This window comes from Atractosteus spatula, chromosome 3 (assembly GCF_055471065.1).
Source record: "Atractosteus spatula isolate fAtrSpa1 chromosome 3, fAtrSpa1.hap1, whole genome shotgun sequence".
Taxonomy (NCBI): domain Eukaryota; kingdom Metazoa; phylum Chordata; class Actinopteri; order Semionotiformes; family Lepisosteidae; genus Atractosteus; species Atractosteus spatula.
In genome coordinates, this window is record NC_142708.1 from 2,243,334 (window position 1) to 2,267,757 (window position 24,424).

The 24,424-nt window shown below is 43.4% G+C and overlaps 1 protein-coding gene across 3 annotated transcripts in view; it reads left to right on the forward strand.

The window, feature by feature from the left end:
• Positions 1-24,424, forward strand: part of kiaa0825 (KIAA0825 ortholog) — a 147,221-nt gene that overhangs the window by 15,275 nt on the left and 107,522 nt on the right. For all 3 annotated transcript variants that reach the window (XM_088910246.1, XM_088910247.1, XM_088910248.1), the window contains exons 6-10: positions 10,325-10,495; positions 12,625-12,710; positions 13,688-13,903; positions 21,455-21,720; positions 23,806-23,956. In XM_088910246.1, coding sequence (XP_088766372.1) covers positions 10,325-10,495; positions 12,625-12,710; positions 13,688-13,903; positions 21,455-21,720; positions 23,806-23,956 — 890 coding nt within the window. The remainder of the gene's footprint in view (positions 1-10,324; positions 10,496-12,624; positions 12,711-13,687; positions 13,904-21,454; positions 21,721-23,805; positions 23,957-24,424) is intronic.

The following is a 24,424-nucleotide window of genomic DNA, read 5'->3' on the forward strand; positions in this document are numbered from 1 at the left end:
GGAAGAGCTGCCCGTCCCACACATGGTCACTGTGGTGGAGAGCTTCATGAAAAGCAGAGCCTGTTAAGTTAAATTCCCAGCTTGCTGCTGTTTGAATTGTAGTTCGGTGGCTTCTTTTCCAGCCAGATTGTGAAAGCTCTTCAACTGTGCCTCCTAGAAACCCACCAACTCTCATAACCTCCCGGCTGATTTTGTTATATCATGAAAATCTGCTTGTCTTTGCTTGTTGAATTGTTTGGATGAGGCAGTTTCTTTCCCCTCTTCTTTCTCAGTTAAATAGCATTTTTTTAAAGCATGCCTCTGAGACAAGGAATCCCACAGCACCTTCCCTGGGGAATATACTCATTGGCATCAGATACTGTCAAACCACTGAACCATTAAACAGCTTTCATATAGAGCTGTGGCTGTCTGAACGGTTTTTAACCCTTCTGTCTGGAAAGGAAGAGCTGACATTGTTCCCTGCCGGATGTGAACGCTGGAGTCTTTGTGCTTCTTTCTTCTCTTTTTCCTGGGAGTAATGGTGTGCAGCTCCAGACAGAGTCAGTCATACAGGTGGCTGCCTGCGCACAAAAGAAAATTTAAACCTTAGTATTTCACCTCAGCAGGCAAGCTTGAAACTCATTTCTAAGAAGTCTTTCTCTGCCATATATTCTAAAGATATTTAACATGTATATTAAACAGCAAAAGTTTGGAAACAGACTACTTATCTATCTATTCTTATTATCTATTCTTTGATGGCATACTTAGATTACTGTGGCATCTTATTGTCTGCTGTTTAAAAATGCACTACAGATTAATGAAAAAATTGTCTCAACAGTGTTTAAGACAGCAGCCCCAGTATATTGTTTCTGTTCTTGAAAAGCTGTTGGACTGGGGAAGCTGTGTGCATGTTAAAGCTGAGCCCTTCAGTGTCTTTCATGGGCCAATGCGATGCTTTTCTTGCATGCCAGGTTTCTTTAGCCTCTCCCCATCGCATGCTTTTTCAAGAGGGCGCTCCGTAGATTTAAACGTTTCGCTGCTGGCCCTCTGAACAGGCTCGGTTGAGAGCCTCTGTTGTGCAAGATGTAGGGCCTTCTTCACTACACGGTGGCAATGAGCATGGCAAGCACTCTTCCTACAGTATGTATTGAGCACAGCTCGAGCATTGTGGAACAGGAGCACCAGGAGAGTTGTGTTATAAAACTACAAGCAGTCAGAAGTCAGTTGCTTTTCAGTTAAACTGTGATTTTTCACAAAAACATTTTGAAAGGTCAAGAGTCAAATTTTCTCACTGTTGAAAGAATGTTGCAAAACAATCAGACGGATGGAAAGAATGCTGTTAAAAATACCTGTTAGATTTACTCATGTTTGTTCAACATGTAAAGGGTTCGTTGAGGCTTAATTTCCTAGCCTTCCTGCTGCAGGAGAAGGGTTTGTGACTCTCCTCCAGCCTGCGGGCTCCTGTGTGGCAGCCTCTGCTTCACATCACTCCGTCACCCGTCAAGGGAGTGGTCGTGTTTCCTGTTACAAAACGCTCGCTGCTCCTGGGGTGGTGACAGCACATCCTAAATTGTGGTAAACACAGTACCAGTACCATAGTCCTTCATCCATTTGGAAATCCACCGGATTGACAGAAGGGTTTTTGGACCCATGTGGATCCGTTCAAATCGGATACTCAGTGCTTCTGCTTTGAACATTTTGCAATCAGACTATTTTGGTCACTTCCAAGTTTTCTTCTGTGTCTTCTTAGTCTTTTTCCTGCACCCACTATTTTGTATGTCAAAGCTATTCGGTTTGTTGAAGCTTTTTTCAGGTTTTTACAGTATTTCTCACTTTGGCTTTGGAAAATAATATAGATAAAACATACCAAATGTCTAAATACATTAGACATTTGGTATGTCTAATGTATTTAGACATTAATGTATTTAGACATTAATGCTAATGCTAACCCTAACCCTAACCCTAACCCTAACCCTAACTTTGAAACATTTTAATTTTTCGTCGCTCTCATGTGCCTGTACGGCATCAACAAAATTTACAGAAGTTATGAATGCAAAGTGGTGTTTTGCGTCAGGGGTTTCTGGTGTTTCTGGTGTTTTGCATCTGTGGTCCTCTAGCCAGCAGGGAAGATGGTTCAGTGTAATGATATCATCTGTCCTCACAAGCATGTGCAGTGCTTTTCCTGGTTAGTTGTGTACATTCTTCCAGCATCTTTATATATCCTTGCTGTCTGCAAACTCCATGCTGTTTCCTGTTAGGTAGATGTACAGCATGCATTTACAAGGTGTGAAATGAATTATACAGATATCATTACTTTAGTGAATTTGGAGGTAAATGCTCAATATTACCCAAACCTGGTGGTCAGAATGGCAATATTCTGTCTTTTAGTAACTATGGCTTTTAGTTTCTTAAAAGTGCATGGAGTGTTTTGTACTTTGCATGGAGTACACTTAATCTGTATTGCAGTCCTAACCTGAAATACCCCTGGGAGGAGCTGTGCTGATATCTTTCCTATGTGTTTAATGACCTGGTCTTATGAATTCCTCAGCTATATAGCTTTTTTCAGTACAGAAATACAAATCCACATTCACCATTGCTGAACATGATTTCATACCATGCCCTAGTACAGTATAGCTCCATTGGTTTTTATCTGGATGCATTTTTATCCACTATGCAAAATTGTAGGGACAGGCCTACGTTGCATGCTTTTTCTAGAATACAATACTGTATCTACAATAATGTAGAACGCAAGACAGTATTCTGGAGTGTGTATTGTAGGTTGTTGTATTACACAAGTCTGTATGTGTCTACGCCAGAAAAAATGCCTACCTGCTGTACTCTCTGAATCACTCAGTGAGAAAGGGTTCCTCAGCGCTCTAGTCATTTAGTATGTGGAGGAAATTTAATACTGGAGCGAATTACAGGGAATTACATTTCCCCAAACAAAGTGGCGACCATTGGCTCTTAGCTATACAATAGCAAAGCAAGGGGTGGCACTCTCACTGTGCTCATCAGTTACTCAAACTGTCCTGTCTTTTTTCAATGTTTTCACTGGAGCAGCCGGCTAGGAGCAAAGTACACCATATGTAGGTGTTTGTGAATATTTTTGTAGGGATCATTCTGTACATTACCAGTACACTCCTATTTTCAGTTTCTCGAGTACACTGCGCCTAAAAGCCCATGCACTGCTGTGCAGCAGGCACTAAAGTGTGGGAGACGGAGATTGGTGCGACTCCAGAGAATTCAGGGTGTTCAGGAATAGCGCTTGTTAATATTTAATCAGAAAAATACAGCACTAGATGATATCGTTTATGGAGTTTACGCGAATATGCTGTGTACATGCATGTGTATGCAATTACAGTAATTACAGGACATTGTGCACTTTGTGTCAACAATATAATTATAATTATGTTTACAATGAATTTTCTAGCATAATGTTATACAGTAAAGATAGCACAAGATGAAGGAATGTGTTTTTAATTAATTTGTTTTTTAAAAAGGCGCTCTCAATATCTTGTTGTTACATCCTAATACTGAGGAACTTTTGATTTGCTCGGAAGACTCTTAGTCTTAGCTGCCTAACAAGGAGTAATAAATACATGAGCATCCCCACCAAACCTTTTTTCCCTCTCTCACTTCATCATAATTTGGAATAGACAAAGGAGAGACTAAAGAGACAAAGGACTGAAAAGTTTCTGTACAATGAGCATGGTTTAAAACCCTTTAGTCATGCTGTGTGTCCTTACAGCGTATTTAAATAGCTTGGTAACTGCTGCTGAGCAAATTGGGTCAGTTTCAACTGGAAAAACGAGAACGCTTTATTTTTTATCACCAGCGCAAACGGGACAACTGCGGCCTGACAGTGTGGCAAAAAGGCCGACTCTTTTTTAATTTTTAAAAGAATAAGAGATATATTGTATATTCGGCTAAGGAGCTTGTGGATCTAAGCGCGTAGGCCTTCACTGGGGATACATACAAGGAAAACGGAGAGAAAGAAAACTGACTGCCCCTCAGGGCAGCTTAATCAAGATATCAGAACTTGCCACTTCTCCCTCTCAAATGCCAGGTCCCTGCTGTGGCACAAACTGGAGCAGAGGAGCTCCGAGGTCCAGCTAGACGATAAGGGGCAGCTGCCTGACGGCATTGTCTGACAGAGCCGCCACACTCCCCTTTCCCAAGAAGCACACCCCGAAGTGCTCCGAACACAAAGACATCGGCAGCTCTTAAATTAAAAAGCCGGGGGAAAAAAAAGAAGTAAATCTCAGGCACTGGCACGCACTGCCAGCGACTCTTTCGGGCTTCCAGCTCCTTTATTCGAGTCTTCAGACGCCCCCTTGAGCAGCGGCAGGAGCCGGAGCAGGAGGAAAGAGGGGTTTGAAAGGCTCTCTCGGCTAGGATAACGCCAGCACGCTTGTGATCTAGTGCTCGGCGGCCCTGCCGGCCCTTTGTTGTTCTGACATCTCCTGTCGGCACAAGCAGCTCGGCGATCGGTGGAGTCGATAAACCTGTCAATGGAGGGGGTTTTCTTTGGGATTCAGAACTGGAGTTTCTCTGCGTTTCACACTCCCCAACACCCCCCCCCCCCACACACATTATTTCTTCTGTCTCGTTGTTGTTATTCGTAATTTTGAGTGGGATCTCGCCAAGGCTGCAGAGACTCGTGTTGCAGGCAGCTGCGAGCGGCTCTGGCAAAGCCCACAACTAATTTGTGCAGCGGGGGGGGGGAAGGGGGGGAGAAAAAAATTAAATCAGGAGGTAAATTATTGCATGATTGCTCATTCCCAGCAGACCAGGGCATCATTCGGAAGAAAATATCTAATAATTGGTTTTAGGCCATGTCAGACACATGCAATTCGCTCCACTAATGGCTCTGTTAGGTAGAGCTGGGCCTCGGGGGTCAGCGAAGGACAGGAAATAGCCAAGCAGCCGGCTGTGCGCAGGAGAGAGTGAGCACCGAGGAAATGAAGTGGCAGTAAGTGCAACCCAAAGGGGAAATGCACTTCACTATGAGTTTAATATATCAGGCTCGGGATCTGGCAGCAGGCCACACAGCAATTGTTTACCTTTTTGCACACTGCCTACCTCTGCTCTGCTTTGTAAATGGCACTAAACTAGCAGCCCGTAAACGCCGGAATCAATAACAGCCGTTCAGGGATTTCCTCTGCCTTTTCTGTTTTCCACTCCTCGCCTTCCCAGAGCTGGCACAGTGCGGGCTCTCAGCACCGATCTGATGGAGGTTCAGTGGCGCTGGTGGAGGGGTCACTCGCCCGCTGCACGGGAGTTTCTCTTGCCCAGGGTGGTGGCTGTGCTCTTCGAGGATTTTTTTTTCCTGTAGCGTCCAAAGCTGAACAACGACACAGACAGGCGCGATGCTGAGCCGAGTTTGGCGCTGGTCTCAAAAGCAAAGCACGGTTTTCTGTTTCCTCTTCCTCCTCCTCCTCCTCCTCGGCGCTTACATGATCTGTGACGTAGACCCATACATGAGTAGGCAGGAAAAAGGGGTAACTATCAAATGAAATCAGAAATCTAATCAGTCAGCTATTGGACTTCATGAATATCAATGTAATTCGTGGCCTAATTTGCAATTCTCAAAACCTTTTGCTTCGTAGGCAGTGCTATGTTGTAAGTGCCTTTGTCAATCACGACGGACAGGTAGACAGCAGCTTTCTGTGGACGTGGGCTGCGAAATTGGTGGTGTTCTCTTACAGATACCCTCTGCAGTACTAGATGCTAAGTTTACTGGAAACGGGTGCATTAAAGAAATTGGCATCGTTGTGTGGTGTCCTCAGATCATTCAGTATTTATTACCCAGCTCATTTAATTTGTAGTGGGCAGTTTGCCCCCTGAGGGAAATGAAACGTAGAGCCCAATTATCAAAATATATGAACATTTTTAAGCACATGGCGTGTACATTCAACCATTTCTTTTGCATGTTTTTGGTCATTATATGATGGGATAGCAGGTTCATTCAGGAGGGCTGCTTTGTCTGAACTACATTTCCCAGAAAGCTGTGGAGGGGGGGGAATGACCTCCCACCTCAGTGACCTGACCAATGGGTGAAAACAGAGGCTTGCAGCTGTTGGTCACTGCCTGATGTCTGAGGAATGGTAGGTGTTCTGTTATACGCCTGCACCAGAGGGAGACAAGGCCTGTTGTTGGCCTGTTGGATGGGCACCTTTTCTGGACTGATCCCAGGATATTAATATCTATTCCTTGATGTGGTGATCAAGATTGTACAAAATATTCTAAATGAGATCTTACTGGTGCATTATACAGTTTCAACATAATGTAACATACCTTTATTTAAATTATTTGTTTTTATATTCTAGCATTCTGGTTTCCTTAATTATGTGCTTTTAACTATATATTCTAACATTCTGTTTTCCTTTTTTATTGCTTATCTGGAGGATGTAAATAGTGTGTCAGTCTAAACATCTATGCCTTTTTCATGGGTAGCCTCTTCTAGCTCAGTGTTCCCATTTTGTGTTTGTAGTGTGTTTTTGCTACCTGCATGTAAAACCCTTAATGTGCCTACATTAAACATGATTTACCAGGTTTTACATTTTATCTAAATCTTCTTGAATTTAATTTTCAGCTTATATAGTGTTTGCTAATCCTCCTCATTTGATATTATACGCAAACTTGACCGGTTTGCTCACTCTACCATAATGTTGATCATTGATATAAATTAGGAAGAGCAGAGTTGCACACTAACCTCTAATGGTTTTTGATCAAGACAAACTACTTGTCTTTAAAGGACAAGAAAGGTAAATTACAATAACTGTCGTGTGGCAAGCACATTCTTACCTTTCACCCAAGCACAAGGTGATCTTCACCTGGGCTGCTCATTCTCCCTCCAACCACTAAGAAAAAATTAAAATTACTGCAATGGAGGAACTGAGACTGAAGTAAAAAGGAAGTCATTTTTTTTCTTGTCAGTCATGACAATTCTAAAAATAAACTACTGAGGCATAACTTTCTATGACTACAGTAATGTGACACATTTTTTAACTTGTGTTCAATAACTTGGTTTGACCGCCTTCTGCTATGTTGCTCATTTTGTCGTGTATGGGGGATTAAGCCTTTTTTAAAATCAGGAGTTAAAATCAGTAGTAAAAAGTAAAAGTGAGTGTAGTGTAGTGACCTTTACTCCAGTAAATTTAATTTACCCTTTTGTTTCACGGTACCATAAGATGTGTTTTGAGTTTAGTATTAACCTAATCGTTTTAATGTGACAGCTATTGTTATACTGAACGTCTTGGGTAGCTGTTGATTCAGAAGGACAGGACATTTAATTTTGTCTTAAGGTTACATCTGCGTAATAAAAGTGCTCAGTTTGTGTCATTCACTTAGAAGATTTAAAGAGTAAGAGGTGGTCTTCAGACTTAGAGTTAGTGAAATCGCCTACTAAATCTTAAATGGATTGTAATTTCAATATGTGTGCATTATTTAGTGTTATTAAGTTTTATCTTTTTCACGGGCCAGATTTTTATGTTACAGGCTCACAAAAATCAGAAATGTAGAGGATCATTAGACTGTGTCAATAAGCCTATCTGAACTCCGAGACTTCAAGGGGAAAGAAGATATCTTCTTCTTTCATGCTGTGATTCTTACTTCTCTAGTTAGAGATTTTAAATGAGACCAAGGTTTGCACTTTAACTAGCATGATAAATTTAATTTTCATGCAGAAGCACTTTTGTATTCCACTATCTGAAAAGGATCTAAAAAACTAAAAGCTCCATCCATTAGTTTTATCTCCCTTGGATACCCTTCGGGCTTCATTAATGAGCGTGCATTGTTCCACATGAGACATTTTTATGACATTTTCACCTGTCTCTTGAAGCGGAAATGATCTTTTCTTTCACAAATTTTTCTTTTGAGACTTGTATATATAAAGTCGAATTTTAAATACAATTTTCAGAATTGTGACATCTGAAAAAACAACTGGCTCATGCCACATTCTTTGCAACCAGTTAGGCCTAAACCAAGGCTTAGGTGACAGGAGCAAACACCTATTTGAGTTCTGCCAGTCGTAGAAAGTAACTTGGCTTCCTGGGTCAATCCTTAGATTGGTCTTGATGTTATCTCCTTTAACCAGGCCTTGGATTACACCACTAACTTTCGGGTTACTCTGGGTAATTGTTCATCTTACTGTCACTGCGAAAGGTGCAGTAAAGGGCTCCTCTGGAGTTGCACAGGCATAGTGGATCGCAACTCCCAGACAGGCAGGAAAAAAGGTTTCCACTCCATGAATTCAGTTTGATGCATGAAGTAACAGTGTTATTAACTAATAGTTATAAAGTTGTTGTTTTTAAGTACAAAATTGTAAATCGGTATAGATCTTTGTATGCATTACACTTTTCTCAGATCCTGTTGAATTTAGTACGAAACAAGAGACATGGATTGTAATATGTAAAATGTAATATGTAATCAACGAAGAGAGAATATTCTGCAGCAGGGCCCCTTTCAGTACAGCCAGTGTAGGACTGGTGATGCCAGCGACGTCTGTATTCTGTTTGCCCTCTGCCCAGGCCGTGGCTCTTGGACTGCTGCTAGGCTCTAGAACTGTCTCCTACATGGGAATCTGGAGAGCATCGCCCTCCGTACAAAACAGCTGAAAACAAGAGCCGACAAGCCGAGTCAGAATCAAGTGTGTCTTGCAGAACATCGCTGGGGGAAAAAGAGATTCTGGTGTCTGACAGTGACGCTGATCTGTGATATTTGTAAACTGCTTCGGAACTGAATGCTAGCACTACACAAGATCTTCCTCTGTGTGGCACTACAGAAAGACATACCGGTGGCTAATTTTCATTTTCGTGCACAGCAGAGCTTTAAGCCAGAAGAAACATGTGGAGAGTCAAATAATGTTTTTGCGAGTGAGACTTTTGCTCTCCGTGAGCTGTTCTTCGAGTTTACTTTTGCTAATGATTCATTTTCTTTACAATTAAAAAGCTTTTAGTTTTAGAATATCTATGGTAGATGGTCATGAGTATACAAAAAACAAACATTCCCATACCAAAATAAAAAAATAAATAAAATGAAAGTGCCAGAGAACTTCCTGGTACGTTTTTTTACCAAGACCTTTTGCATATAAAGCAAGACTTATTATAATCATGCATACAGTCCATCCATCCATTTTCCAACTGCTTCATCCAAGCATCGGCACATCGGCACAAGTCAGAACACCCTCTGGAAGGCATTCATAAACACAGACACACACACTCACACAGGGTCAGCTTTCCCAGAAGGCAGCTAACCTACCAGCATGGCTTTGTACTGTGGGAGGAAACGGGAGCACCCAGAGGGAACACGTGCGAACACGGGGAGAGAAAATACCAGCTCCACGCAGACAGCACTCCAGGTCTGGAACCGCTTACAGGACTCAGTTTGAGCTCATGCAAATTAACATCACGGCATTTACGCTCATGTTTCTCATAAAGCATTGTAAGAGAATTATTTTTTTGCTGAAAGGAAGCATTGAGAATGAGAGTGGGAGCAAGGTCTTTACACAGAGGGTTGTGGAAGTATGGAAGAAGCTGCCCAGCCATGTGGACAGCACCCATATCCTGGCCTGGGACGACGGGGCAAGACCCTCCGATTGAAGGGCCTGCTGTCACAGCACAGAACAGTGGTAATAAACAGGAATAGTCTTGGTTGCCTACTCTTTTTGTAGCCTACTGACAAGAAACTGTTGTAACAATCTAAAAGGGCTAGAGAATAACAGGTCGTGCATCATCGGGATTATTTTGTCATAATTGAAAAGCTCTATAGTGGTTTAGTTGCGTCGGTTGTTACATTCCATGTCGGAACACGGCAAAAAGCCCAAACTGATCTGGAATCTAAAAATCAATAACTTGTTACACTTAGAGATGACAGCTTTCACCTGATCCTTGTCATCACTTAAGAGCCATGCTAATGCTTTCATGATCTGGTCCCACGTGCCTTTTCAAGGGGAACTAATTTCAGCATCCATACAAGCGTATTTGTTCTTCCGTCTGTTTGTACGGCATGTCATTTCACAGGCTCTCACGAGTGAGGCTCTTATTCCACAGGTGGCTGGTTTGTCAAATGCAGCAGCTTAACACAGGAGCATTCCCTGTTTTAAATGCATTTACGCAGTAAGTGAAAACAGGCAAGAGGTTTTCTGTTCACTTGTTTGAGGCATTTTGGCAATGAAATTACTTCACAGAAAAAAAAATATATTTTGAACGTTTCAGTGTTTTCTTGAAGCGTCCGGAAGTGTGAGTATTCCCGTGGCGTGCCCTCTGAGTGTCGTCTCGGCTGTGACAGCGCAGAGTGTCTGCAGCACATGTCCAATAGGATTTTCTCTGTGCTTCCCTTGCAGTGCTCCCGGAGCAGCCCAGGAAAGGGAGGAACGTCTGCCTGACCTCACACCAGCTGAGGCTTCTCGCACAGCTTACAGAAACTCTGCTGTGCATAGAGAAGAGGACAGAGGAGCTGGCTGCTGACATCTCTCCTCTTAGCTGTGCAGGAGAAGCTCCTTGCAGTGAGAGAGGTACAGCGTGCAGTCCGTTCCTTATTTCTCAAATGGGTGTGGAACACTTAAGGAGGCTTGAAAGGCTGTTTTAGAACCACTGGAAGCAAAGCATTCAAGATACAAATGTTTATTTTAGCTAAATATATAAATATATTTTATCTAATTTAGTTAATGTTACCCTTTTTGTTCTCAGTTCTGGATAATTGATGAATCAATGTCCGTAGGTCACCCCAATACTACAGGCTCTACCGATTCTGTTTTCTAGAATAAATAGATTTTATCTAAAAGTTTACCACGCAAATACACTAGTAGTATTAAAGAAGGGACAAGGTCACGTTACTTATAGGCTAAGGCTAGTTATAATATTATTATAATATATTGGCCTCTTTAGGTGGTTTATAATGACTTCATCCCGTCTTATGCACTTATCTGAAATATTGTGTAGGGAAACTTCTCGAGATTGTAAGGATTTTTCTTCCCCAGTTTCAAGCTGACCCCCTCAGTGCCGCCCTTGTCCGGCCCACTACTCCTGCCAAGGCAATTGAACTTATCACAGCAGTTCTTGCCTGCATTGACCTTATGTTATATAGACATTTTGTATGAATAACAGAGACTAACGTTAAGCAAAGTAGAGTAGCCTATCAACCTAAAATTTAGTGTGTACTGCTGACACCTGTACCTGACGTTGACGGTTTATTTACTTAGACTTAACCCCACCATAGCAGAGCAATGAGTACCTAATCGTACCGTACACATCTTACACACATGAAATCCTTGTATGCAAATGTATTCGTTGCATATAAAAACTAGGCTGCTAATATTCTCTATATAATAATCATAATAATAATATGAAGATGAGTTTTGTGCATTTCATATAGCGCTTCTCAAGGGTTCCAAAGTGCTGTACATCCAGGAAGGACCCACTGTAACCCCCCCCCCGCACAGCAGCCATTCTGCCCCAGGGAGGTCCGATTGCACAGGCCCAGAGAATGTAGCCAGGACACCAGGTTACCACCCCTACCCTTCCTAAGTGCTCTGGGCTTTTTAATGACCAGGTCAAGGCCTTGATTTCACATCCCGTCTGAAGGACAGCATCTTTACAACACAGTGTCCCTCCCTGCACAAATTACACCAGTTTAGCAGTTACAGTATGTTCCAGAAAAGTTGCCTTTTTAAAGCACTTCATGACAGATACCGGAGGTCTCCAGTCAGTGTTGAAGCATTTTTGCAAAAATGTGGCATGCCCTGCAGTTATGACTTTATGGTAATTAAACAAGTGAGTTCTCAGAGTCCTTGCCGCTTAGCTTGCTTTAGTATTCTGCCGGGCTGGAGAAGTTAAAATTAAAGCTTTTGGTGCATGTAGTCATTTATGTAAAGGTTACATTAAAAACAAGACATGCAGAAATGCTTGATTTACAGAGGAGTAAACAGCCTTTAAAGGGCAGTTATCCAAATCATTAATTCAGGCAATCAAATTACTTAATTACCAGAAATTCATCAGATGGGCTTAAAGGTCAGAAAGTAAAGCATTTGCCTTGATTTTTCCCTGAAGTTTGACTCGTGCGCATGTCGGTACTGTAAATTGACTTGCCTTGGGTAACACCGAGAGAGTTTCTCAGCAGCTGCTTGTGACTGAACACTAGCAATACAAACCACCACACCGCACAGGCTCTTCACCGCTGTGCTGTGCTCACAGGTATTGCTGCTGCATTCGTATAAAGGTTTTGTATTCGATCAGTTGAGTCTCACGAATTTCTCACTGTTTGATGACCGACTGTACAGTGCCTTCAGAAAGTATTAATCCCCCACCCCAGATCAGGGGGATGAGTGAGAAACTGCTGCAAAGGTGGTTTTATACCAGAGAAGAGTTTAGCTAGTACACCAAGGATAGCACACTTTATGAACTCTGTCATGTGAATCATATTTTGTGAAATTACAGTTTCTACAAAACATAAATATCACTGATGAGATTTTCAGCAAAATAAAGGTGAAAGTTCACCCATGTGAAAACCACAAAGGCTTGGATTAAAGCCGAACCTCTTTAAGACCCTCGTTTTGCAGTGAGACTTGTTTGTGGTGTGCTAATGAGGGTGTTTGAAACAGGCATGATGTGTGGTCTTGTTAGTGAGGTCTGTTGGTCTGTACAGATATGAGGAAGACTAGCGAGGAGCTGGACACAGCTGCTGCAGATGGCAGCAAGCCCCACTGTGAACAGCTTCTCCAGGCCAGTGAGGTAAGAAGCAAGGCCGTCTTTTATTTTATTTCTGGATAATAAGGCCGGAGGGAGATTTTATTTTATGTTCAAAGTGATGTGTGGGTCTTCAAAAAGCTTGACGACTACTTCAGATTCCGGAGTGGAATAAAAAGGACAAGGGCTTTGGGTCTCAGTTGGATGCTAAAAATGAATGAATTTATTTAGAGAGAATAGGAAATACTTCTTTACACAAAGAATTGTGGGGGTGTGGAACAGCTTCTCTGCCAGATGGTTAGTTCTTAAACTGCCAAGCCAGTAAGACTGGCTGAAAGGTCTCCTCTCATGCACAACGTTTCCTATGTTCTAATATTCTAAGTGGCAAATTCTATATTACCAATTGTATTTTCTATTACACAGCAGTCCTAATATATATGTAATAATAATAATAATAAAAAACTCTATTTTATATAGCGCCTTTAAAGGTGGCTTCTTAAGCGCTTTACAGGATGACAATAACAATAAATAGGAAGAGTATAACAATAAATAAGGAGAATACACAAGATAAGACACAATTACAATATATAGGGGAGACCGTGGATGGTGGTACTAAGAAGAGCAGAGGGGTGAAGAATGGAACAGTTCAGTAAAGGCTTTTCTGAAGAAGAGGGTTTTGAGTCTGGATTTGAAGGAGTTTAGAGAAGGTGACTCTCTGATATCCTTGGGGAGAGAGTTCCAGAGCTTGGGGGCATAGCAGGAGAAGGCCCTGTCACCCACACAATGTAGACGGGCTTGGGGGACAGTAAGGAGAGCAGAATTAGAAGAGCGAAGGTTGCGAGGTGGGGAGTAGGGCGATAATAGTTCATACATATGTGTATTCCCATAGTTCTTTTGGCTCTGTTGACATGTGAAGCTGTGTTCTGTGAGTGGGGCTCTGTGATAGCCTACAGACTGGGGCGAACGGCGGAGCCCCAGAGTTTCCTCGAGCCCAGAGCTGAGCCGAGTCGTTCTCCCTGCAGCCCGCTGGGCTGCGGTTTGACTGGCGGTCAGCACTGAAGGAGCTGGCGGCGCCTGTGGCCCACGGCGTGAAGGTGGTCCTGGAGGAGCTGTGCTCCCACAGCCTGCAGCAGGAGGAGGGCGCGCACCCCGGGCTCATGGCTGTGTGGGACGTGCCGCAGGAGGGGGCGGCTCTCCTGTGCAGCCAGGAGGAAGAGCCTCCAAAGAAGATCGCCAAGGCAAGTACTGCCTCCCCTCTTCCTCCTTTATCTTACTGTAGACCTTATCTGTTCTAGTTTATTCTATTGTTGTCACGTGAATTGTGCAGCGATGTTTTTTACGTGCATTTTTTATATATTCAGTTGTATCTTCAGTGTCCTTTGAGGAGTATTCATCTTTGTGATGCATGTTCAAAAAAAAAAAATTATGCTTGAAAAAGGCAAGCTCCCCGTCCCGCGAGTCGGCACCGTGCATGGGGGTGGTCTTCAGCGACCCCCGCCTCTTCTTCGTTGCCGAGAAGTTACGAAGCCGAGCACCAGCGAGGTCAAGCCCGGGCAAGCGCAGCTGAGGGAAATCGCTGCAGAGCACACAGAGGCCACTAGCCTATCCAGGCAGTCGGATGGGGAAATCTCAGATTTGGGCATTGTTGCTGTTTTCTTTAAGTGGGGGCTTTTTCTGGGAGGCTTATTTTAGAACAACAATCCTCCTTGTGATCACCATCTCCTCATACCCTAGCTACAATAGTTGGCTCGCAAATTGTGATATCAATGGTCATATTGTAAAGAATAATTCTGATAGAATTATTAATAATATCTGAATCACTGCTTTATTTTATGACCGCCTAATAATGTGTGACAGTGTGCTTAGGTACATTTTTATGGGACACTTTTTTTTTTTTGCTGTTGTATTAGCAAGGAGGAATGTTTGCCCTAGGCCACTCAGACAGAAATAGAGCTTTTTTTTCCCCACACAGTTACAAACTAAAAAAGTAGTCAGATGAGGAACTTTGCTGCACTTGCAGCATCTGTGCTGTCACCTGCATGTAAGATGGCTGTAAAGAAATACAAGGGAAGAAAAAAAAAATACCCTTCCACTGGAGGTTTTTGCAGACTGCACCCACACGGCCTGACCTATTTATTTATTTACTGTTTTATTAATGGGGTTCTCTGTCAGTGTTGCTCGTCCCCCGATGCTGCCAAGCTCAGCTCTGCGCTTAGTGCGTAATGAAAAGGCAGCGTGGCGCGCGGGAGGCTGGAGCTGGCGATGGGAACGGGCAGTCCATCAAGCTGCCAAGGTGATTACCTGCCTGAGAGGCCCGCGCCCGCGCCAGGCGCGGCCGGCCCCCGTGGGCCTCCGAGAGGAGGAGAGATCCACATATCACAGGCGGCTGCTCCAGACAGGCAGGCGGGCGGCTGGACTGGGGCTGAGCAGCCTGTTGCAGCAGAGGGCTTCGTCCCTGAAGGGCCCGTGCGCTGCAGGAACTGGGCCAAGGCAAGGCCGTCTCCCTCAGTGGGGCTGAAAGGAAATGGTGCCTTCATTTAAGATTCAACAGGAATGGACCATTCTTTCCTGTACTACACTCTACTGGAATATTTTAAACATGTAAATATAAATCCAACAACAGCCAAGCCACTCACAGGCTACCCTTTACTATTTACAGCTTTCTCTCATTTTTGAGGAAAATGGTTGGTCATTTGGTCTCCGCTTTACCCCGATTCGGTGTTTCATGAAATATTGGTTGACTTCAAGAAATTATACGAGGCAGCAAAATTAATATAAACTCGTATATGGTCATCTCCCCAGTTTAGGTGTATTAATCAGCGAATGGTGCACGTTTCAAGTCTTGTGCGGCGATGAAAGGGAAGAATGTATCTTTTGAATCCCTCCATTAGTCTTAACTCAAGCCTTTAAGTTGAGACCTAATTCTAACCAGAGCTGTAACCCTAAATCTAAGTTTAAATAAAACTGTGACACTTGTAAATTAGATCATTAGGGTTAGAGTGAAGGATAGGGTTGACTTTGGGGATGGGATTATGTTTAGGTGATGTCTGATTTATTAAATATAAATTCCATGCAACATGCAGTCCTGCATATTCCCTAGAAAATCCATAGTCATGTTATTATGATGTTATTATGATAACATGATCATGTTATTGTTATTTGAGTGGTGATCGCACCGTTGTCTTGTTGGAAAACTGTGAGGCAGGAGAACGTCATCGTTTTAGCAATGTGAAAGCATTAATAAAGTAAGGAATCCGAATGAGGAGACGGCAACAATGTGTTCTCTTCACCCAGATTGCTGCGTGTAAAACTGAGCAGTTCTGTCTGCGGGGTGGCATTTCGAGAGGGCCTCAGGGTGCAGGGATTTCAGGCGAAGGCTGGTATTGGGGAGACGTGTGTGATTTACAGTATAAGGCAGAATTAGATGTTGACATGTTGGAAACGTCATTATTCTTCAGATCAGTTTTGTTGAAGAAATGAACATCGCTAGTTTTCTCATCGGTAGCAGTGAGGAGTTGCGGTTAGACACTCCTGACTTGTAACTGGAAGCTTGAGGGCCTAACTTATTGCTGCAAATAGGCGGGTTACGAAAAGGGTTAAAATCAGGAATTAATTGTTTTTGATCAGGGGCACCCCCACATCTCAGCACGCATCCCCTTTGCTTTGAAGCTGGAAGTGTTTACAGTGCCAGGTGTCACACACTTTATCTAAACTCTTAGAGAAACTTCCGTTTAACCTATATCTGTAACACAGTTGGTGTGCCACATTAATAATAACTGAAAGGAAAGTAATTTTCTGAGTGAAAAGAGCTCAGACATTTTACAGGGTCTTAACACAACCCACTCAGTCCTCATCGATGAATTCTGCACAGGTCTAAATCACGTGACACCTGTCGGAATACACTTCCACTGGCTTTCCTGAGGTAAAAATCGGACTGGAATCGGTGTGCGGAGAGTATCGCCTTTTGCCTCCCTTTCGGTTTTCCGTCTCTCCCATAACACAGGTGTGCTTGGGGACTTGAGAAGGTTTTCTAAAGCCAGCCCATCTTCAGCCTCGCCTTTGGGAACGTTCCCCTCTTGTGGCAGCACGTTTCTCTCTCTGGTTGTTTGCCCTAGTCGCAGTGCTATCTGGCATAAAGCACAGCTCCTGGATGTGTGTGATTTGTCCTGCCTGTTTTGTCAGCAGGTGACGTCCGGTCCATCTGTCTCCACACATGCGTCCCGTTCCTGCAGCCAGTGGGGCTGTCTTCCCTGTATCCGAAATCGCCCCCCCCGCTTCCGATATTCATGGCACTGCCGGCCCCCAGACAGCCTCCTCGGCTCCCGGCCTGCAGGAGCCGTGCTAGGTGTATTTAGGCTGCTTAAAGACGGGTTTGAGATGGGGGAGGTTTTCTGGAGCAGTTGCATTTAATAGCATTTTGAGAAACCAATTTTTTTTTTTAATTTGGGCTTCAGCCTTCATGCGCCAGAAGTAAATAGCAAGGCATGGAATGAATACATGAAAAACAATTTTAAAAATTCCTTTTTTCTATTGGTTTAATTCTTTTGTATGTTGAAGCTTGTAGGATTATAGCTAGAGAAATCAAAATCTGAATTGGCTTCCTATTACCAAGTTCCAAGCTACACGTCTGCCAGTTGTTAGTCAGGAACTAATTGAAGAACGTATAGGTGAGTATTAATAGGATCCAGTTTTAAGAGCGGTTTCAACTTAGGTCACAACCACATTATGACAATATATCATGTTTTATGATATTTTTCATGACAATATGTCCTAAGTGGGGACATATTGCCATGACATGGTTGTGACATTATACATTCTTAAATCAGTTCCTGACCTGTTGAAAAACTGAAAGACCTGTAGCCTACAGTGTCATATTAATCCACCTTTCCCTATGAATATTTTGGGATATATTGCCTAGCACTAAGCAAAGGGCTAAAAAATGCTATGTGCCTTGAGTTCTTGCAGTGCTCTGGACCACACACCCAGTGAGAGTGTTAGGAGTAGAAATAAATAATACCTTGATCTAAATGCTGCAAAATCACAATATATTTAACAGTGCTAAAGTAATATCATATTTTGTAAAGCATTTCCTTAAGACCAGTTCTGTCTCTGATTGTCTGATTCTCATTAGCATCAAAATATTTTTAAAAGAGTCTGGTGAGCACAGTGCGGTCTTTGAATCGAGGTTCGGAGCTCAGAGCAGTGAGGGGGGCACTTCATAGCTCAGAGCAGGCAGGAGGGAGTTTGAAGGCGAAGAGTGTTAGAGAAGGGTGAAGCAAGTCATAACAGGAAACTGTTCTATATGTTGCGCGGGGCGCTGTATGTAACATGGCTTTTAATAAAGTGCCAAGTGCTAACAGCACCCTTCTTCTTTGGTGAATACTATGCACACGGTGTGCTTGCAATATCACAAAGTTTCTGTTTGATATCGGATTTCAAGTTCAGTTACACCACGCGATTCTATAAATTCCTCTTTTTATGATTTTGTGTATAATGCAGTCGTGTTAACTTTGTCTGTTGTATACTATAAATCTAATTTATTTTAAACAGACAGAGTGGAAAGCCTGTAAGTAGTGGACACATTAAACACCAGAATTGGTTTGCTTTACAGCACTGTAAAACTGTCCAATAATGTACAAATTTTCATATACACAATACATTTTAATTACATTTTCCCCATATATTTCCATATATTTATTTTTACCCTCTGAATAAATTGGGATACCAACCAATTTAGGGCAAACTGCCAAAACCAGGTATTCAGTAGAAGACAAGGAAAAATTAATCAGGGACACACTAAGATACTATAACCAGCTACTTAATTATTTAACTGATAATCGTCAGGATCAGTATAGCAATTAAAGAGCTGGTTTGATCAAATTATGAAATGGAGGAAGTGGATTGGAAGGGACCTACGTTCAATAGCTCTAGGGTACAAGATGATAAAGCTGTTTCACAGGTACACACTCCCATGGCAAAGTCTGAGTGAATGGAAAATGTGAAACCTTCATTTTTAATTTTTAATGACATATTATGAATCTTATTATATACAATGCAACAATTTTTGTTGTTTTGGCTCTGTACTCCAGCACATTGGATTTGAAATGAAACAATTACTATGAGGTTAAAGTGCAGAATGTCAGCTTTAATTCAAGGGTATTTATGTCTATATTGGGTGAACCTTATAGGAATCACAGCCCTTTTTATACAGAGTCCCCCCGTTTCAGGGGACCAAAACTAATTGGACATTTGGCTGCTCAGTTGTTTCTTGGCCAGCTGTGTGTTTTGCATCATTAGTTTATGACAAGAGAGCTAACAAAAGGTCTAGAGTTGATTCTAGATGTGAGATTTGCATCTGGAGTCTGTTGCTTTTGTCTCTAAACATGAGGACCAAAGACGTGTCAATGCCAGTGAAGTGGGCCATCATGAGGTCGAAAAATCTTAATAAATCAATCAGAGACATAGTCAAAATATTAGGTGTGTCAAAATCAACTGTCTGGTACATTGTTGAGAAGAAATATCGCACTGGTGAGCTTAGCAATAGCAAACGACCTGGTAGACTACAGAAGACCACAGTAGTGGATGACCGAAGAATACTTTCAATCGTGAAGTAAAACCCCTTTTCGAGTGTTGAACAGATCAGGAACACTGGATACATCTCCAGGATGTAGGCATAGATGTGTCAAGGACGACCATAAAGAGAAGAATACACCAGCATAATCTCAGAGGGCTCACCACAAGATGCAAACAGCTGGTAAGAAAGGCCAGGTTACAGTCTGCTAAAAAGTAAAAGCCGATAAAAAAGCCTGTAGAGTTCTGGGTCAAAGCCTTATGGGCAGATGAGACCAAGATTAACCTGTACCAGAGTGATGGAAAGAGAAAAGTAGGGAGAAAAAATGGAACTGCTCATGACCACCTCATCTGTGAAACATGAAGGTAGTGTCCTGGATTGGGCATGTATGGCTGCCAGTGGACCTGGCTCACTTGTCTTTATTGGTGATGTGACTGCAGACGGCAGCAGCAGGATGAATTCCGAAATGTACAGAAGCATCTTATCTGCTCAGATCCAACCAAATGCTTCAGAACTCATTGGACAGCGCTTCACCTTGCAGCAGGACAATGACCCTAAACATACTGCTTAAGAAACTATGGAGTTTTTCAGGGCCAAAAAGTGGAATGTTCTTGACTGGCCAAGTCAATCACCCGACCTGAATCCCATTGAGTATGCGTTTCACTTACTGAAGACAAGACTGAAAGCAAAAAGCCCCCGAAACAAGCAGGAACAGAAAATGGCTGAATCACCAGGAAAGATACCCAACGTCTGGTGATGTCTATGGGTTGCAGACATTATCAATTGCAAAGGATTTGCAAACATGCCAAATTTTAAAGATTAAGTTAATGTGTCCAACTACTTTTGGTCCCATGAAATGGGGGGACTATGTATAAAAAGGTGATTCCTGTATGGTTCACCCAATATAGACATAAATACCCTCGAATTAAAGCGGACATTCTGCACTTTAACCTCATAGTCATTTATTTCAAATTCAATGTGCTGGATTACAGAGCCAAAACAGCAAAAATTGTGTCACTGTCCAAATACTTATGGACTGCACTGTATGTATTTGGCTGGTGTTTCTATCTCTTTAACTTACATCTGTACCCTTATACATAGCAGAGTGCTTCACTGCAACAATGCAGAGGAATTACCTTATTTAAGATTTCAACAGCAGTCTCTCTCCTGGGATTTGAACCCACAACCTTCCAGTTATGCATCCAGAATCCTGACCACTGCTCATTTGTGTTAGTTTAGAGTGCAGTGAAGTACTGTATACAGTATGTTTATTAGAGCTTGACATAACGTTGATCGTGAGTTACAGCAGCTTCCACATGTGGTGGAAATCTTTGTACTTTTATTACAGGGCGTAAGGTAAGCTATGAGCTGTCAGGGCTGTGGTGACAACTTAATTTCTTTCATGAGCTGACCTCAAGTATGTGCAGGAGTTCGGCATAGACTGCACTCAACTTTGACATGCTTTATGTCTCGTCTTTCGGGACTTGTGATCAATACAGTACTTGTGTTTCCTGTTGGTAAAGCTGAGCAAGATACAGGCAGCTATCCCATGATTCCAGGGTTTTTCCATCAGCAGTCGTCATTTTATATTTCATTACCAAACCAGAAATTAGTTACCATTATAGCACATTTTGTGATGATTTGAAATAAAGGATAAAACCACCATATTTTTCTTTCTGGCACCGGCCCTGAATTTAGGCAGACTGCCAAGATAAGATGTCTGTTTGAAGTTTATGAACACCAAGTATTGTTGGTTATAATTCTTTCTGTTCGTGCTTCCAGCAGCGATGACTATAAAATAGCCTTGAAGTCAAGAGGTGCTTCTCCTTCTCTCCCGGAAGGTGCAGATGGGCTGCAATCAGGGCCTCATTTCTCTCTCAGTCCTGGGGCCCAGCTGAAGAACTGGCCTGCTGCTCCTTTCTGTAATAGAATCATTTACCTGATTTACACAAATTGGGATTAAAGTTCATTTTTCGAATGATACAGAACTTCGCATAAATATTTTCCACATGCAGGTAAATGAAACCATATGCCTCTTCTTTCTCAAGTTCCCCCCCCCCCGACAGCACTTGTTTTCCAGGAGAGTTTCATCGTTTCATCCGTGTCGATTCGTGCGTTAACGCGCTGAATAATTCTCGGCTTTTTTTTCCCCAAGCCCACTGTGGTACGCTGAGCCCGAAGACAGTTCTAATCCTCCCCTTCCCTCTTCCTGCTGCAGTTCTGTGCTGACGTCATGCAAGAGCTGGACGCGTTGCTCCCGCTAGCCTTGGCGTGCCGAGAGGGCTTCCAGCTGGAGATCAGGGCGGCTTTCGTGGATGCCTGCAGCAGGGCGGCGGCAGCGCTCCTGACGCGGCTGGCGGAGAGGAGCAGAGACGTGCCCCGGACAGCGCCCACGCGGAACCTCCACACCTTGCTCTCCACGGCCGTTTACGTCCTCCAGCGCCTGGCGCAGTACGAGAGCCTGCTGAAGGACGGCGCCCGCCAGTGAGTCCACCGGGGAGGGGGGTGGGCTCCGCGCGGGCGTCGCCAGGGACAAGCTGCCGTGACGACGACGCCGGCGAGCGTACGGGGAACGGGCTGTTATGCAAGGCCTTCCGGTCTGCAGCAGCCGTTCCCGGGCGCTCCCGGATGCGCTCTTGAGAGGGATTAGAAACAGTCCACCGAGAAATGTTGAGGGGCGTGTCACCCTTTTGGTAGCTGAACGAAGGCGGTGTTCTCTCAACACCGTGGCCTTTTCCCCTCTGCCTGGACGTGGGTCTGGTCCAGTGAGGACCACAGGACCACAGGCCCTCAACGGGACAAAACACATTGCGGAATGACCTTGGGTACGACACGACCCGTTGTCAAGGCCTACATGCTTCAGAAATACTGTACATTTCCTGAAGTGGTCTTGTCACCTTCACTGCGGGCCCGATCTAACCCTCTCTAATGAGACGAGTTATTGTGGGCGACGGCAGGGCGCTGCAGCCTTGCTATCAGCTCTCCTTTTCCTTCAGACCGACCTGCATTATTGAGCATTTCCACCATTTTCAGGCATCACTTAAGTTGTTGTGCTGAGAAACAAAAAAAGTCTTATTTACAGAACAAAGATCTCGGTTACACATCGGGTGGCGGTGATTTATGATGCAAACCAAAAAATAGTGGAATTGAAGCACTGTTTTTTTTTTTAAGCTATTCATTTACAATTTCTAGATTTTGACTCCATGGGCCATGAACAGCCGACAGGATTTTTATACTTGTGAAAGTGAGGTACGCCAGCTGTCGGAATAATTCAGTCAATAGTGACTTTTTGTCTGTTTTTGCGCTCCCTAACAATTTGGTCAGAGTTCAGATGTATGTAGAAGAAAATGTGTGTAGCTTCACATTGCTTGAATCATGCCGTTAAAAAAAAGATTGAGCACCGCTCTTTTAATTCTTCCAGAACTGCCTGAACTTACTTTTCCCACATGCTTCCCGTGTTGAAAGGGCGCTGTGGGACAGTGTAGATATTTTTCAACTTAGAAGCAATTGGAAAAAAAAATATCCACTCTGCTCTGCAAGTAGTTGTGACGTCTGTGTTGAAGTAAATTAGTCAATGAAAAAGAAACAATTTGTAACTTTCTGTGATGTGCATTCCTGACCCCCCGCAGACGCTCTTTTACTGTCTCAGAGCAGTAAGAGCTTTTGGCATCTGCTTCACAAAACCCTCCTGCTTTATTTAGTTTCTCTCCTCCATCCACAGTGTTTGTCTTCCCCTGCCACTCGCTAGGTTTAGGAACTGACAGCTTCGTTCACTTTCAGCCTCTCTTCTGACTCTTCTGAAATTCAACATATCGTTTTGATTTTAGACTCAGAGGAGCTGCACAGGTCCAGAGTCCCGGGTTCGATTTCGGCCTGGGGCCTCTGTCTGTGCAGAGCTTGCTTATTCAGCCTGTGTCCGCCAGGTGCTCTAATGTCCTCCTACCTTGCTAAGACATGTTGCGCAATTTTGATTATCTTCTCTAAAACTGATCCTGTGGCCCTGCAGTGGGCATGTTTCTTATCCAGAGGCAGATGAGTCTAGTGCTCTTAGTCCTGTCTTGTGCCCTGTTCTCTTGGGACAGACTCTGGCCTCACGGGACGTCTTCCTGATGATGGACGTGTGGAAATGCATAAGCAGGGATCCTACCACAAATGAAAAAAAAAAATAGGATCTGAATCAAGACATTTGGGAGGGGCGTCTTTGAGAAATGCCTCTTAAGTTTTATATTTGACAACCATATGCGTCAGGCCAGAGAAATTGTCAGTGCGTTGCCAAAAAGACTAAAATCCAATAATTGGGTTGTAAAGAATATTAATATCAGTATAAGTGATGTCTTGACAGTGCAATTCATCTGGAGCAAGAACATGTTTGTTGGAAAACAGATGTGAGCTTTCAAGAAGCCAAAGGGCAGGGGAACTGAGTTTTTTTAAGAGAACATGATTCCTAACACAAGCAAACAGAGGAAATAAATGATTGATCCCTAATAATCAGAACCATGTGCTGGGCTGGGGATGGCCACCTCCTACCAGCCGGGCCTCAGATTTCTCTGCCTTTGATATGCCACACAGGCCTGTCTTCCTGCTCACCCTACAGCAGTACCGGGAGCTGGTCGGCACGCTGCAGGCTCAGCTCACCGGCCACTGCGTCAGGATATGTGCCACCAGCATCTTGCAGGACGCCGAGAGCCACTTCTGGTGCGACCCCAAGCCCTTCTATGAGGTGCGACGAGGTTAATCTTGCTCTCCCTCCTGCTGTCCTTTCTTTCCGTTTCTGTTTGTCCACATAGCATGTGACCAGAAACGGGATCCAGGCATGTTCCCAGGAGATCCATCTGGAAGACCCCCCCCCCCACAACCATCAAGGAACTGTTAGTTTGACAGATAGTTCAGAGAGAGTGTTGAGAGCACATCACAGGCAGGCCTGGCTGCTCTCCTGTGTCTGTCTCCTTGCAGTTTCAGGTCAGAAGACGTACAGATCTCATTGCATGTCAGGTGGCTGCTCATTGCTTCTGTTTTTTGTTCGGGGGGAAAAAAAAGATTTAGAGATTTTGCCTAATTGTGCCCCACAATTAAGCCTATTTGGATGTATTTTGGGGTGTTTATAGTTATTTATGGGTAATTTTATTCAACCAGATTTCTAAATGCTGCAAAATGCCCTGGTTACACTGGGAAACCAAGCAAGCAAGGG